This window comes from Macaca thibetana, chromosome 16, assembly GCF_024542745.1.
Source record: "Macaca thibetana thibetana isolate TM-01 chromosome 16, ASM2454274v1, whole genome shotgun sequence".
In the NCBI taxonomy this organism is placed as follows: Eukaryota; Metazoa; Chordata; class Mammalia; order Primates; family Cercopithecidae; genus Macaca; species Macaca thibetana.
The window spans coordinates 35,999,251-36,015,147 of NC_065593.1; the positions used below are offsets into that span (position 1 = coordinate 35,999,251).

Sequence of the window (15,897 nt, forward strand, 5' to 3'; positions counted from 1 at the left end):
TGAACATATGGCATGTTTACAGTTTTTGCTATTACAATGAAAATTGCTGCGACATTCGTGTACAAGAAGCTTTCTTTTCTCTTGGGTAAATAATTAGGAATGGAATGGATAGAGATTATATGGTAGATGTGTGTTTAACATTTTGAAAATTGCCCAGCTATCTTCTAAAATACTTGTATCTGAGAGCTAAACAATAAGCATACGTGGACATAAAGGGGGAAATGCTAGACACCAGGGACTTCAAAAGAGGGAGAGGAGAAGAGGGATGAAGGTTAAATTAAAAAAGGATTGGGAGACCAAAGCGGGCGGATCACCTGAATTCGAGAGTTCGAGACCAGCTTGACCAACATGGAAAACCCCGTCTCTAATAAAAATAGAAAATTAGCCAGGCGTGGTGGTGCGTGCCTGTTAATCCCAGCTACTCGGGAGACTGAGGCAGGAGAATCTCTTTAATCTGGAAGGTGGAGGTTGCAGTGAGCCGAGATCGTGCCATTGTACTCCAGCCTGGGCAACAAGAGCAAAACTCTTGTCTCAAAGAAAAAAAAGGAAATAGTTTTATAATTTTACATTCTCACCAGCAGTGAATGAGAGTTCCAATTCCTCCACATTAATGCTAGCAGTTGGTATGTTTGGTTTTGTGAATTTTAGCCATTCTCGGGGTATGTAGCCATTCTTAGAGGTATCTCCTTGTTTTAGTTAGCGTTTCTCTGTTGAGTGATGATGTTAGCATCTTTTCCAGGAGTTATTTACCATCCATATGTTGTCTTTGGTAAGGGGTCTGTTCAGTGCCCCCCGTTTTATGCTAAATAAATATAACAAAATTTCCATTTTACCCATATTTAAGGGTACAGTTCAGTGTCTTTAATTACATCCATGATGTTGTATAACCATATCACTGTTTCCAAAACCTTTCATCACCCCAAACAAAGTCCGTACCCATTAAAAAAAAAGAAAAAAGAAAATAAACATAAGTAAACATAGGAAAAGTATTTTAAAAATACAGTATAAAAGATAAAAAAATAGTACACCTATGTAGGGCAGCTCCATTCTAATCTTATGAGACTACTGTAGTATATGCGGTCCATCATTTACCCATACATCTTTATGTGACACATGACTATATACCACCTTTCGTTTATCCTTTTTTTTTTTTTTTCCAGACAGAGTCTTGCTCTGTCGCCAGGCTGGAACTGGAGTGCAGTGACGTGATCTCGGCTCACTGCACCCTCCGCCTCCCAGGTTCAAGCGAGTCTCTGGCCTCAGCCTCCTGAGTAGCTGGGACTACAGGCGCGTGCCACCACACCCAGCTAATTTTTGTGTTTTTAGTAGAGTTGGGGTTTCACCATGTTGGCCAGGATGGTGTTGATCTCTTGACCTGTGATCCACCCTCCTTGACCTCTCAAAGTGCTGAGATTACAGGCATTGAGCCACTGTGCCCAGCCTATTTATCCATTTTTATCTCTTGATACACACTTGGGTTGTTTTCACCTTTTGGGTATTGTTAATAGTTCTGTTGTTAACAATTATCTGTTTGAGTTCCTGCTTTCATTTCTTTTGAATATATATCTAGGAGTGAAATTGCTAGATCATATGGTGTTCTGTTTAACTTTATTATTTTTTTAAATTGTGGTAAAATATACCTAATGTAAGATTAGCCTTTTTTTTTTTTTTTTTTTTAAATGAGACAGTGTCTCACTCTGTTACCCACGTTGGAGCGCAGTGACACAGTCATGGCTCACTGCAGCCTCAATCTCTTGGGCTTGAGCAGTTGGCCTGCTTCACACTCTTGAGTAGCTGGGACCACAAACGTGTGCCATTGTGCCTGGTTAATTTTTTTATTTTTTGTAGAGACAGGGTTTTACTTTGTTGACCAAGTTGGCCTCAAACTCCTGGACTCAAGTGATCTGCCTGCCTTGGCCTCCCAAGTGCTAGGATTACAGATGTGAGCCACTTGGCTCAGTCAAATTTACGATTTTAACTGTATTTTTAAGAGTACAGTTTAGTGGCATTAAGTACATTCACATTGTTGTGCAGCCATCACCGCTATCCATCTTTAGTACCTTTTCATCATCCCAAACTGAAACTCTGTACTTGATAAACAATAAATTCTCATTATTCTCTTCCCTCTAGCCCCTTTAACCACTATTCTACCTTCTATCTTTACACTGACTATTCTAAGTACCTCATATAAATGGAATCATAAAATATTTGTGTTTATTTCTACCTCTGTATTCTGTTCTGTTAGTCTCTATTTCTGTTCTTATGGTAGTACCACACTGCTTTGATTACTGTAGCTTTGTAGTAAGTTTTGAAATTAGTGTGAGTCCTCCAACTTTTTCTTTTTTAAGGTAGTTTTAGCTATTTGGCATCCCTTGAGATTCCATGTGAATTTTAAATGCAGTTTTCTACCAATATAAAAAAGCACCATTGGAGTTTTAGTAGGGATTACATTGATTCTGTACATGCCTTTGAGTAATATTGCTGTCCTAAAAATATTAAATCTTATGATCCTTGAACATGGGTGTCTTTCCATTTATTTAGGACTTCCCTAACTTCTTTCAGCAGTGTATTGTAGTTTTGCATGTATAAGTCTTTCTTTCTTTTTCTTTTTTATTTTTTTGAGACGGTATCTCGCTGTCACCCAGGCTGGAGTGCAGTGATGTGATCATGGCTCACTGCAGCCTCAACTACCTGGGTTCAAGCAATCCTCTTGTCTTGGCCTCCCAGTGCTGGGATTATAGGTGTGAGCCACCACAGTCAGCCTCCGTGTATGTCTTTCAAATTCTTGGTTCGTTTTTTTCCTAAGCATTTTATTCTTTTTGATGCTGTTGCAAATGTGTTATTTTCTTAATTTCCTTTTTTGATTGTTCATTGCAAGCTTATAGAAATGCCAGTGTTTTTTGTGTGTTTATTTTGTATCCTGTAACTGCCGCATTTATTAGCTTTAACAATATTTTGTGGACTCTTTAGGGATTTTTACAGATAAGATCATGTCATCTGCAAAAAGATAATTTCACTTCTTTTTTAATTAAGATACTTTTTATTTCTTTATTTTGCCTAAGTACTATGGCTGGAATTTTTAGTACCTGTATTATGTTGAATAGAGATTGTAAAAGCTGGCATCCTTGTCTTTTTCTTGATCTTAAGGGGAATTTTTCCTGATCTTAAGGGGAAGAGTTAAAGCCTTTGAATCGTTGACTATGATTTTTATGAGTTTTTATATATGGCCTTTATCAAGTTGAGGAAGTTCCCTTCTATTTCTGTCTATTGAGTATTTTTGTCATGAAAGGATATTGGATTTTGTCAGATGCCTTTTCTGCATAATTGAGATGATCATAGTGGGAGTTTTCCATGAAGTGGTTTATCACATTGAATGATTTTTACAGTTGAACCATCTTTGTATTCTAGGAATAAATCCCACTTGGCCACAGTGTATAATCTTTTAAATATTCTGTTGAATTAGTTTTATTAGGATTTTGTTGAGGATTTCCCTAGCACAATTTCTCTAGTAAATGTCTTAAACTCCCAGAGCAATACATATACATTAAAATTTTTCACATAGCATTATGAATGAGGATACACGGTGCATGTCAATAGTGATTATCTCTGAGTATATTCTGAAGAAATGGAAGGAATTTGATAAATATTTATATTTTAAATTAATTTCAAATGCAGGATTAGGTGTTGGAAGTAGTATTTAATCAATCATGAACCCATGATCTAAGATTTTTAATGATTGCTATAATTAATGTTTCTCAAAGAGCTTGTTTTCTGTAACAAAGTTGATTTTTTTTTTTTTTTTTTGAGACAGAGTCTCACTGTCACCCAGGCTGTAGTGGAGTGGCACAGTCTTGGCTCACTATAACCTCCGCCTCCCGGGTTCAAGCGATTGTCCTGCCTCAGCCTCCTGAGTAGCTGGGATTGCAGGCACCCACCACCATGCCCGACTAATTTTTATATTTTTAGTAGAGATGGGGTTTCACCATGTTGCCCAGGCTGGTCTCGAACTCCAGACCCCAGGTGATCCACCCACCTCAGCCTCCCAAAGTGTTGGGATTACAGGCGTGAGCCACCACGCCCGGCTGATGTTTTTTTTAAAACTCTCTCTTTTTGGTCTGCTGTTACACTAACAGTAATTTTATTTACCATCTGGCTTATTTAGTTCTGTATACTAGATAATTAATATATACAATCTTTATGATAATTACTCATTCTTACAAGTTTTTGGAAATGAACAAAGGGACTGCTTTTCCCTTTCTCTGGTAGACACACCGTAAGAAATGGACTTTGGTTGTAGTTTAGTGGTGTAGATGTTTGTAAGAAACTATTTTAGGTTGGGCGCCGTGGCTCATCCCTGTAGTCCCAGCACTTTGGGAGGCCAAAGGCAGAGGATTGTTTGAGCCCAGGACTTCAAGACCAGCCTGAGCAACATGGCAGGATCCCATCTCTGCAAAAATTAAAAAATTAGCTGGATGTAATGGGCACATCTGTAGCCCCAGCTACTTCTGAGGGTCGGGTGGGAGGACCTCTTGAGACCAAGAAGTTGAGGCTGCAGTGAGTTGTGTTTGGGCCACTGCACTCCTGCCTGAGCGACAGAGTGTGACTTGTCTCAAAAATAAAAAACCCAGACAGTATTTAGCATGTTTTTGTATGTATATATAGTTTGCCTCAAACAATACATCAGGGGATGTAGGAAATTTTGTATGCTTTCACAAGGCATCTGAGATCCTCTGTGATCTGCCTCCTAGTTTCCTTGCAATTTTGAGCTATTTGGGAATAAAGGTTCTTTGTTAACAAATTTCCTATTTACTGCCTGTTTTCTCTTATAGCTAAAACTATTTAAATGAGTGTTTTCCACTCCATATCTCTGCAACCTCGCTGTCTACTTACCCTTCAGCCCATTCTAACTTGATTTTAGTTCCCTCACATAGCTACTCACATAGCTCCTGCAAGGTATAGACTCAATTTTGCTAAATCCAATGAACATTTCGTTGGCCTTATCTTTCCTTCTCAGAGCATTCAGCACAAATTACTTTATCTGTTTTTCTTGAAACATTATCTTCTTTGGTATTTTTGCCATAATAGCTATACCATCTTCCTAGTAACTTCATGGTCTATGGATTTTTTTTTTTTTTTTTTTTAAGAGACTGAGTCTTGCTCTGTTATCCAGGCTAGAGACAGTGGCATGATCATGGCTCACTGCAGCCCCGACCTCTGGATTCAATTGATCCTCCCACCTCAGTCTCCTGAGGAATAGCTGGGACTACAGGCATGCGCACCATACCTGGTTAATTTTTAAGTTTATTGTAGAGATGGTATCTTGCTGTGTGACCTAGACTGGTCTGGACCTCCTGGCCTTAAGCAATCCTCCCACCTTGGCCTGCCAAAGTGCTAGGATTAAAGGTGTGAGCCACCATATTCGACTGGTCCATGACTTTTAACACTACCTCTAGACTTATACTTCACAACTTTATCTTTTCAGTCCTGGCCTTTTCCCTGCCTCTAGTATCTAACTACCCTCGTTTGGACTTGTAGTATGCATTTCAAATATATTACCTCTATAAGAGGTGTTTTTTTTTTTTTTTTTTTTCCATGCCAAATCTGTTTCTTTTCCAGTCAGGAACCCAATTTTTTATCCAAAAACCTAGTTCACCTTAATCGTCCTTATTCCTCACATCCAGTAGTAATTGAACTATAAATGTTAGCAGCCATTTTTTTTTAAGATTATCTTATATACTTAGTATTTATTACTAACAGCTTCTCTAACCGTTACAGCAGTTTTGCAGGGTAGGTATGTTGATTCTCTTGTTGCATATGAGGAGACGAGCTCAGTCACTTGTCCAATGTCATGTGGTCCATAAGTGCCAGAGCTGGGAATCAGACACAGATCTAAAGATTGTGATTCTTCCAGTTTAATAATGGAGAGAAAATAATTTTTAAATTTTATTTTATTTTATGTTTATAATTTTTAAATTGAATGGGGGGAATGCTCTAAACATATTTAACATTATGCATTAATATTGTATCACTGGTTGGTTGGTTTTGGTTTGAAAGAAACATTGTTTTTCTCAGAGTATTAACATTGTCATATTTATTTTGTAATTAAATTAGATTGTGGAGACTGAGTAATCTCATGCATGTATGCCTGTAATCCCAGCACTTTGCGAGGCTCAGGTGGGCGGATCACTTGAGGTCAGAGCTGGAGACCAGCCTAGCCAACGTAGGAAAACCCTGTCTCTAATAAAAATGCAGAAACCATCTGGGTGCGGTGATGCATGCCTGTAATCCCAGCTACTCGGGAGGCTGAGGCACGAGAATTGCTTGAACCTGGGAGGCAGAGGTTGCAGTGAGTTGAGATGGCACTACTGCACTTGAGCCTGGGTGAGGGAGTGAGACTCTGTCTCAAAAAATAAATAAATAAATTAGATTGTGAAATACAAGATAAATATGCCACAAATATTCAGAGAATGTAAAGCTCAGTGAGCCTGGGAAAGGCAGGAAATTTTATGGACATGATCCAGTGACATTTCCATGATCCAGAGACAGGACATGGAGGGAGGGCCAAGCACATATATGTCAACAGTGTTATATAGTACAGCAATAAGCCTGTTTTGACTGGGAGGGAGGGGGACATTTAAACATATGATCTGGTTACTCCCTATCATAGTCCCAGTCTTTGTTAAGGTTTATAATCTAGCAGGACAAAGAAGATCAACAAATAAATCGTCATAATAAAGTTTCTGAAGGGGGAAGTATAGTGGTAGAGCATGGCAATTGTATCTAAAATAGTCTGCAGAGTGTCAGGGAATGCTTTTTGGAGAAAGCAGCTTATGAACTGAAATCTAAACAATGAGTAGGAGTAACCCAGATGAAGAAAGGTTTTGAAGAATATCTTAGGCAGAGAGAGGAAACATGTAAAGATATAACCTTGCTGGGTCATAGGGCCAGTTCTGGAGAGGAGTTCATGAGACCGGTTCTGGAGAGGAGCTATGACTTTAACAGAACAGTGGCATGGTCATGTCATTGTTTCAGGGGCAGAAACCTGACCCAAATTTCGTTTTTGCCTAGAGACCAAGGTAATAATAATGTTCAAGGTTATTAAGAATGGAGGAATCCTTTTCCGTAGGATTTTTACTTTATTTTTATTTTTATTTTTATTTTTTGAGACAGAGTCACGCTCTGTCACCCAGGCTGTACAGTGCAGTGGCGCGATCTCGGCACCCTGCAGCCTCTACCTCCTGGTTCAAGCAATTCTCCTGCCTCAGCTTCCCGAGTAGCTGGGGCTACAGGTTCACACCACCACACCTGGCTAAATTTGTATTTTTAGTAGAGACAAGATTTCACTATGTTGGCCAGGCTGGTCTCGAACTCCTGACCTCATGATCTGCCCGCCTCAGCCTCCCAAAGTGCTGGGATTACAGGTGTGCTCTGTATGCTTTTTCTTTCAGCTTTATTTTCTTTGCTCTGAAGTACCTTGCTTCCTTTCATTTTAAGTCTTTTACTGTCCTTTAAGGTTTCCTTGGGAATTTTATTTCTAAATTAATTATTTGGCATCAAGTTAAAGCTCATGTTCATTTTAAAAAGTAGAAAGAGATAAATAACAGATATTGGGAGTACGTTGGTGTGGGATCATAGTTATTTACCTCTGAACCTATTTATCAGACAACTAAAACATAAAGTTTTTTGTTTTATTATAAACCTGTTGTTTCCTGAAAACTAGTCAGAAAATCTTAACATCTCCTTCCATATGGTATAAGATTGCTCTCAGTTTCCTAATAAATTATTAACATAATTTTTGGTTTAGTAGAGACATTATTCTCTTCTAAAACCTTTTTGTAATTATGAGGAAACCAAGATATCTAGAAGCTTCAATTACTGAACTATGAAACCTTTTTGTTTTGTTTTGTTTTGTTTTGAGACAGAGTCTTGCTCTGTCGCCCAGGCTAGCATGCAGTGGCAGGATCTCAGCTCACTGCAACCTCCGCCTCCCTGGTTCAAGCGATTCTTCTGCCTCAGCCTCCCGAGTAGCTGGGATTACAGGCGCCTGCCACCATTCCTGGCTAATTTTTGTATTTTTAGTAGAGACAGGGTTTCACCATGTTGGCCAGGCTGGTTTCCATCTGCTGACCTCAGGTGATCTGCCCACCTTGGCCGCCCAAAGTGCTGGGATTACAGGCATGAGACACCACGCCTGGCCCTATGAAACTGTTTTTTTTTTTTTTTTTTTTTTTTTTTTTTTTTTTTTTTTTTTTTGAGACTGAGTCTTGCTCTGTCACCCAGGCTGGAGTGCAGTGGCCGGATCTCGGCTCACTGCAAGCTCCGCCTCCCGGGTTTACGCCGTTCTCCTGCCTCAGCCTCCCGAGTAGCTGGGACTACAGGCGCCCGCCACCTCGCCCGGCTAGTTTTTTTGTATTTTTTAGTAGAGACGGGGTTTCACCGTGTTAGCCGGGATCGTCTCTCGATCTCCTGGCCTCGTGATCCGCCCGTCTCGGCCTCCCAAAGTGCTGGGATTACAGGCTTGAGCCACCGCGCCCGGCCTGAAACTGTTTTAAGGCTTAAAAGTTGTGCTCTATTGCTTATTCATTTTTTTAGGTTTAATTTACATGTCTATAATGTATGTAACTCAGAATTAGCTTCCCTTTTTTTGAATTAGCTTTTCAAAAACTAAATTCAGTAGTAAACTAGATAGAAATAAATCATCACTATGGTTTATTTTTTAGTGCAAAGGAGACAGTCATTATTATAAGACAATAGTAAGATTATATACACATTCCCTGTGAGAATCAGCTAGTCCTGGAATCATTCCTTTTCCTGCATGAGAGTAGCCTTTTAACAGCTATTTTGCACTGAGTTCTGTCCCTTTAAAAGTTTATCCCTATGAGGATGATAGTGTGAAGGAGACAGTAGATTGCCTATTATTTCTGTAAGTATCTCTAAAATTAAGCACTAGACAGTGCTTAAAACTCATTAGATTTGTATTATTTTATATATATATATATAAATAAAGTAATGGTGTTTTCTAATCAAAATCTAATCTTTTGACCCCTTAGCGCTGGCTGACAGAGCAGAGAGCTCAATGTCCTCATTGCCGGTAAGTGTTTCGCTATGATTATTTGTGAATTTGGAAAATAGTAAGGTCAGAATGTGCCTTGGGATTCATAAAGGCAGTTTTCCTGCAGTCAGCCCATTTCTCTTCTTCTTGAAGACAGTTGAGTAGAAATAAGCAATCTGACTAGAAAAAGAAACGCAGGGACTAATTCATGTGACTTAAAATTATGTTTACTATGTTGTACTCTGCCACTCTTAGAAAATACTTGTGTAAGTTCTTAATTTACCTTTCATAATTAAGCAACAAATTTTTCATGTTTCTGGTTAAAAAATCCAGATAGTTAGGCCATAACTTATCTTTTATAATTAAGCAAAAAATTTTAATGTTTCTGGTTTAAAAAATCCAGATAGTTTGGCCGGGCACAGTGGCTCACACCTGTAATCCCAGCACTTTGGGAGGCCAAGGTGGCTGGATAACCTGAGGTCGGGAATTCAAGACCAGCCTGGCCAACATAGTGAAACCTTGTCTCTACTAAAAATACAAAAATTAGCCGGGCATGGTGGCACGCACCTATAGTCCCAGCTACTCAGGAGGCTGAAACATGAGAATCGCTTGAACCTAGGAGGTGGAGGTTGGAGTGAGCTGAGATCGCACTGCTGCACTTGAGCCAACGTCGCGCCATTGTACTCCAGCCTGAGTGACAGAGCGAGAGTCTGTCTCAAAAAAAAAAAAAAAAAATCCATATGGTAGAGATAAATATAAAATAAAAAGGCTTCTGATTCTGATACTCCCTGCCCTGTCTTCTCACTTAATAACACTTGCAAAAGAAATTGTTGGATTTGGTATCTATTCTTCTAGACTATTTTTTGTGCATGTATTTTGTAATGCCCTAATCCAGTATAATTGTGCCTATATTTAAATATATGCGTATGTGATTCCCATATGCTTTTTCTTAAAATGTACCAATGATATAATATTGTTTTGCAGTTTGCTTTTTCATGTAAAATATGGTAGGTATCTTTTCTTGATTGTATGTATATATAAGTCATTTTTTTTAAAAGTGACTAATCAATGTTATGACTATACCTTGATTTATTTATCCCCATATTGAGAGACATTTAGGTTATCTCTACTTTTGGTTTCAAAAAATAATGCTGGAGTGCCATCTGTTGCCCATTTTTTCGTTTTGTATTCACTTTTCTTTACTTTTTATTTTTTTGAGACAAGGTCTCACTCTGTCGTCCAGGCTGGAGTGCAGTGGCGCGATCTCAGCTCACTGCAGCCTCGACCTCCTGGGCTCAGGTGATCCTCCTACGTCAACCTGCCTCCTAACTGGGACCACTGGTGTGTGCTACCATGCCAAGCTAATTTCGTTTATTTTTTGTAGAGATGAGATGTCACTGTTTTTGCCAAACTGGTCTTGACTTCCTGGGCTCAAGGGGATCCTACCACCTTGACCTCCCAAAGTGCTAGGATTGTAGGTGTGAACCAGTGTGCCCAGTCCCACCTTTCTTATATTATCTTATAAGACCAGCACTGTCAAGTAGAACTTTTTATAATGATGAAAGTGTTCTATGTCTACACTGTCCGGTATGGTAGCCACTAGCTACGTGTGGTTGTTGATCACTTGAAATGTGTCTAGTGTGGCTATATGATGAAATTTTATTTAGTTATTTATTTTTGAAATGGAGTCTCACTCTTTCTCCAGGCTGGGGTGCAATGGCGCAATCTTGGCTCACTGCATCCTCAATCTCCCTGGCTCAGGTGGTCCTCCTACCTCAGCTTCATGGGTAGCTGGGACTATAGGCACATGCCACGACGCTTGGCTAATTATTTGTAGAGACAGGGTTTCATCATGTTGTCCAGGCTGGTCTCGAACACCTCGGTTCAAGCAATCTACCTGCCTCAGCCTCCCAAAGTGTTGGGATTACAGGCATGAGCCACCATGCCAACATTAGACTCAGAAGTTGAGAATTCAGTCCATATTCTGAATCATATGTTTTTGTTTAGTTTTTTTGTTTGTTTTTGTAAATGACGTGTTAATATGGTGAAAATAAGTTGGAAAGAGTATTTTTCATTGTGTCTTTTTCTTTTTTCTTTTTTTTTAGTTTTAATAGTGTTATGGGGCCAGGTAGTGGCTCATACCTGTAATCCCAGTACTTTGGGAGGATCACTGGAGGCCAGGAGTTCAAGACCAGCCTGGGAAATATAGCGAGGTCCCTGTCTTTACAAAAAATTTTAAAATTACCTGGATTTGATGGTGTGCTGCTGTAGTCCCAGCCACTCAGGAGGCTGAGGCAGGAGGATCGCTTGAGCCCGGGAGGTCAAGGCTGCAGTGAACCATGATCATGCATGCTGCTGCATTCCACCCTGGGTCATAGAGTGAAACTGTATCTCTTAAAAAAAAATAGTGTTATGGTATGAGTATTATTGTGCTCTCTATTTTGAGAAATGTGTTTATTTTATAAAATAATCTGAAATTCATGAATTAGTGTATGTGTATGGATTTTCTCCCCAGTGCTCCACTCCAGCTACGAGAACTAGTAAATTGTCGTTGGGCAGAAGAAGTAACACAACAGCTTGATACTCTTCAACTCTGCAGTCTCACCAAACATGAAGAAAATGAAAAGGACAAGTATGTCCTCAATTTCTTTGTTCAATATGGAATGGATTTTGCCTTTGTGTTGTTTAATGACACTATATTGGTAGTTGCCATTTAGTTATTTATGAATAAGTAGTGTTAAATTTCTTAAGTTTTTAATTCTTTCAATCATGTGCTGTTGCTGTTAAGTAACATATTCTTATTATGTTTATTTAACAGCGGTTATTTCATGCCATGTATATACACAGACACCCCTTGCCCTCTCCTCCCCCCATACAGAAAGTGCTTTGCTAGATGATAGGCATACAGAGGTAAATGAGACATAATTTCTGTTAACTGCTTAATGGGGACACAGTGATAATACTGTGTTAAGTCATTTGAGGGACAAGAGTGAATAAATGGTCTTATGTTCCATGATTGAAGAATTTTGAACATATCTGGAGAGTTGTTATGGGGAGCAGATAAAGAAAGGAAAGAATGATGTGGCAGTGATTTGTTTTTATAGATGAAGAAGCTACAACATGGTTAATTGTAAGGCTTCACTGTCCAGCAATAGTAAAATAACTTGAATTAGGTGAGAGTCCAGGACCCTTGAATGTTTAGAAATAAAACCTGGTCACTTTCTGTAGAGTCACAACATGGTAAAGCAAGAGGTTGAAACCTCACAGGTCATTAGAAAAAATTTTATCTGTTTCTTCATTATACTGAGGAACTAGAACCATAGAAATAAGAGAACAGGGCATGGTGGTGTGCACCTATAGTCTCAGCTACTTGGGAGGCTCAGGCAGGAGGATCTCTTGAGCCTAGAGGATGGCTTAGGTAACATAGCAAGACCCCCATCTCTTAAAAAAAGAAAAAGAAAAAGAGGCTTAATTATGGTAGTATATGGTAGTATAACACCATATTCTGATGCATAATTAGAATTAAAACCTATTATTCGGGCGGGTGTGGTGGCTCATGCCTATAATCCCAGCACTTTGGGAAGCCGAGACGGGTGGATTACCTGTGGTCAGGAGTTCAAGACCAGCCTAGCCAATGTGGAGAACCCCGTCCCTACTAAAAATACAAAAATTAGCTGGGTGTGGTGGTGGACACCTGTAATCCCAGCTACTTGGCAGGCTGAGGCAGGAGAATCACTTGAGCCCAGGAGGCATAGGTTGCAGTGAGCTGAGATGGTGTCATTGCACTCCAGCCTGGGTGACAGAGCAAGACTCCGTCTCCCCCCAAAAAAAACTAAAACTAAAACTAAAAAGCTGCTATTCGGGTTTAACTGGACTTTTAAGGAATTCTGTCATTTGTAGCATTGTGGAGGTCTCACCAAAAATAGTTATTTAATTTCTTTTCTATATAATAACACATTTCTTAGGTGAACACTTAGGTGTTTTTCCTCTGAAGTGGTGGGTATTACTATTTGGAAAGACCCTTTACCTCTTGTTGGGCCTGTTCTATTAGAGCCTCTCAAAAGGAATGGACTGCTACAGTTTGCTAACCTGCTAGTCTTTCTTATTTGCTGTTTGATGCCTACTGGCCTCCCCTTTTTGCAGGTGAATACAGGCTGTTGATTAAGAGGAGTTTTGGCAAATTTTCTATATTGTAAAAGCTATATTATAAATTTGGTATTTTGGAAGTCTTGCTATGTGAGCTTCCAAACAGTATCTGATATATTTTTTCTAACCTTTATTAATTTCCCATTTGATACTCTGATTACTTATGAATTAGAAATATAAAATATAAACCTATGTAAGTATTTTCTCTAAGATCGGTGTCCTTCATCAATGAAATGCTTTTTTAAAAATGCGTGAGTGGGTCAGGCGCAGTGGCTCATGCTTGTAATCCCAGCGCTTTGGGAGGCCGAGGCAGGTGGATCACCTAAGGTCAGGAGTTCAAGACCAGCCTGGCCAACATGGTGAAACCCTGTCTGTACTAAGAATACAAAAATTAGCTGAGCGTGGTGGTGGGCGCCTGTAATCCCAACTACTTGGGAGGCTGAGGCAGCAAGAATTGCTTGAACCCAGAAAGTGTAGGTTGTAGTGGGCCAAGATCACGCCACTGCATTCCAGCCTGGATGACAGAGCTAGACTCCGTCTCAAAAAAAAAAAAATTGCAAGAGTGTATCTACTTTATAAACAATAGAATACTTAAAACATTTTAATTATGGTAAAATACACATAAAATTACCATCTTAATCATTTTTTTTTTTTTTTTTTGAGACGGAGTCTCGCTCTGTCACCCAGGCTGGAGTGCAGTGGCGCGATCTCAGCTCACTGTAAGCTCCGCCTCCCGGGTTCACGCCATTCTCCTGCCTCAGCCTCCTGAGTAGCTGGGACTACAGGCGCCCGCCACCGCGCCCAGCTAATTTTTTGTATTTTTAGTAGAGACGGGATTTCACCGTGTTTGCCAGGATGATCTCGATCTCCTGACCTTGTTATCCGCCCGCCTTGGCCTCCCAAAGTGCTGGGATTACAGGTGTGAGCCACCACGCCCGGCAATCATTTTTAAATGTACAATTCAGTTATGTTAAGCATGTTCACATGTTCAACCAATCTCCAAAACTTTTTAAACTTGCAAATCTGAAACTGTACCCATTAAACCACTCCCCATTCCCTCTTCCCACCAGCCCCTGGCAGCCACCATCATACTTTCTGTTTCTATCAGTTTGAGTACTCTGGATACCGCATATAAGTAAAACCGTACAGTACCTATCTTTTTGTAACTGGTTTATTTTACTTAGCATAATGTCCTCAAGGTTTATCCATGTGTCAAAATTTCCTACCTTTTTAAGGCTGAGTAATATTATATTGTATGTATATGTCACATTTTGTTTATCCATTCATCTGTCAGTGAAAATGGCGTTGCTTCCACCTTTGGGCTGTAGTGAATAATGTTGCTATGAACATGGATGTTCATGTCTTTGAGACTCTACTTTCAGTTCTTTTGGTTATGTAATCAGAAGTAGCATTGCTAGATCGCATGGTAATTCTATTTTTAATTTAAGTTTTTAAGGAATCTCCATACTGTTTTCCATAGTGACTGTACCATTTTACAGTCCCACCAACAGTGCACAAGGATTCCAGTTTCTCCACATCCTGGCCAACACTTGCTTTTTTTTTTGTTTTTTTATAGCAACCATCCTACTATGGTATGAGGTTAGGATTCACATTTCTGTAATGATTAGTAGTGATGAGCACCTTTTCATATGCTTACTGGAGATCTTTTGCTCATGTTTAAATGGGAGTTTTAAAAATTTATTTGTTGAATTATAGGTGTTATTTATATATTCTGGATATTAAACCTTCATTCTTCTCTCTCTCTCTTTTTTTTTTTTTTTTTTTTTTTTTTTTTTGAGGCAAAGTCTTGCTCTGTTGCCCAGGCTGGAGTGCAGTGGTGTGATTATCAGCTCACTGCAACCTCTGCCTCCCAGGTTCAAGTGATTCTCGTGCCTCAGCCTTTTGAGTAGCTGGGATTACAGGCGTGTACCACCACGCCTAGCTAATTTTTTGTGTTTCTAGTAGAGAAGGCGTTTTCACTATTTTGGCCAGGCTGGTCTCAAACTCCTGGCCTCAAGTGATCCATCCGCCTTTGCCTCCCAAAGTGCTGGGATTACAGGCATGAGCCACCACCACACCGGCCTGTAGTCTGTTTGTGTATATGGTGTAAAGTAAGGGTCTGTGCTAGTCTGCTAGGTCTTCCATAACAATACTGCTGAGTAGCTTAAACAATAGAAATTTATTTTCTCACAGTTCTGATAGGTGTTAAGTCCCAGATTAAATGCTGGTAGTGTTGGTTTCTGGTGAGGCCTCCCTTTCTCCTTGACTTATAGATGGCCACCACCTAGCTCTGTCCTCACATGATCTTTGCTATGTGCATGTGCACGCCTGGTGTCTCCTCCTCTTATAAAGGACACCAGTGCTGTTGGATTTGGGTCCTGCCCTTATGATCCTTACTTAACCTTAATTACTTTCTTAAAGGTTCTGTCTGCTAATACATTCACACTGGGGGTTAAGGCTTTACCCTATGAATTTGAGGGGGGACATAGTCAATCCATAACAGAGTCTAACTTTATTGTTTTCCATGTGAATATCCAGTTTAAAAGAAAGTTTAAAATTGAGTTGTTCATTTTCCAGGAGGGTCTAGTATTAACTCGTGCAGTTAATCATGTGTCTTGATTATTGTTATCATTGACCACATGTAGGAAAAGTACTTGTGCATGCTCATGTAGGTATAAATGCATAATCAATATTATTAA

At 39.5% G+C, this 15,897-nt stretch overlaps 1 protein-coding gene across 6 annotated transcripts in view; it reads left to right on the top strand.

The window, feature by feature from the left end:
- TRIM37 (tripartite motif containing 37) overlaps nucleotides 1–15,897 on the top strand; it is a 124,185-nt gene that overhangs the window by 6,946 nt on the left and 101,342 nt on the right. For all 6 annotated transcript variants that reach the window (XM_050764660.1, XM_050764663.1, XM_050764658.1 and 3 more), the window contains 2 exons: nucleotides 9,051–9,091; nucleotides 11,568–11,684. In XM_050764660.1, coding sequence (XP_050620617.1) covers nucleotides 9,051–9,091; nucleotides 11,568–11,684 — 158 coding nt within the window. The remainder of the gene's footprint in view (nucleotides 1–9,050; nucleotides 9,092–11,567; nucleotides 11,685–15,897) is intronic.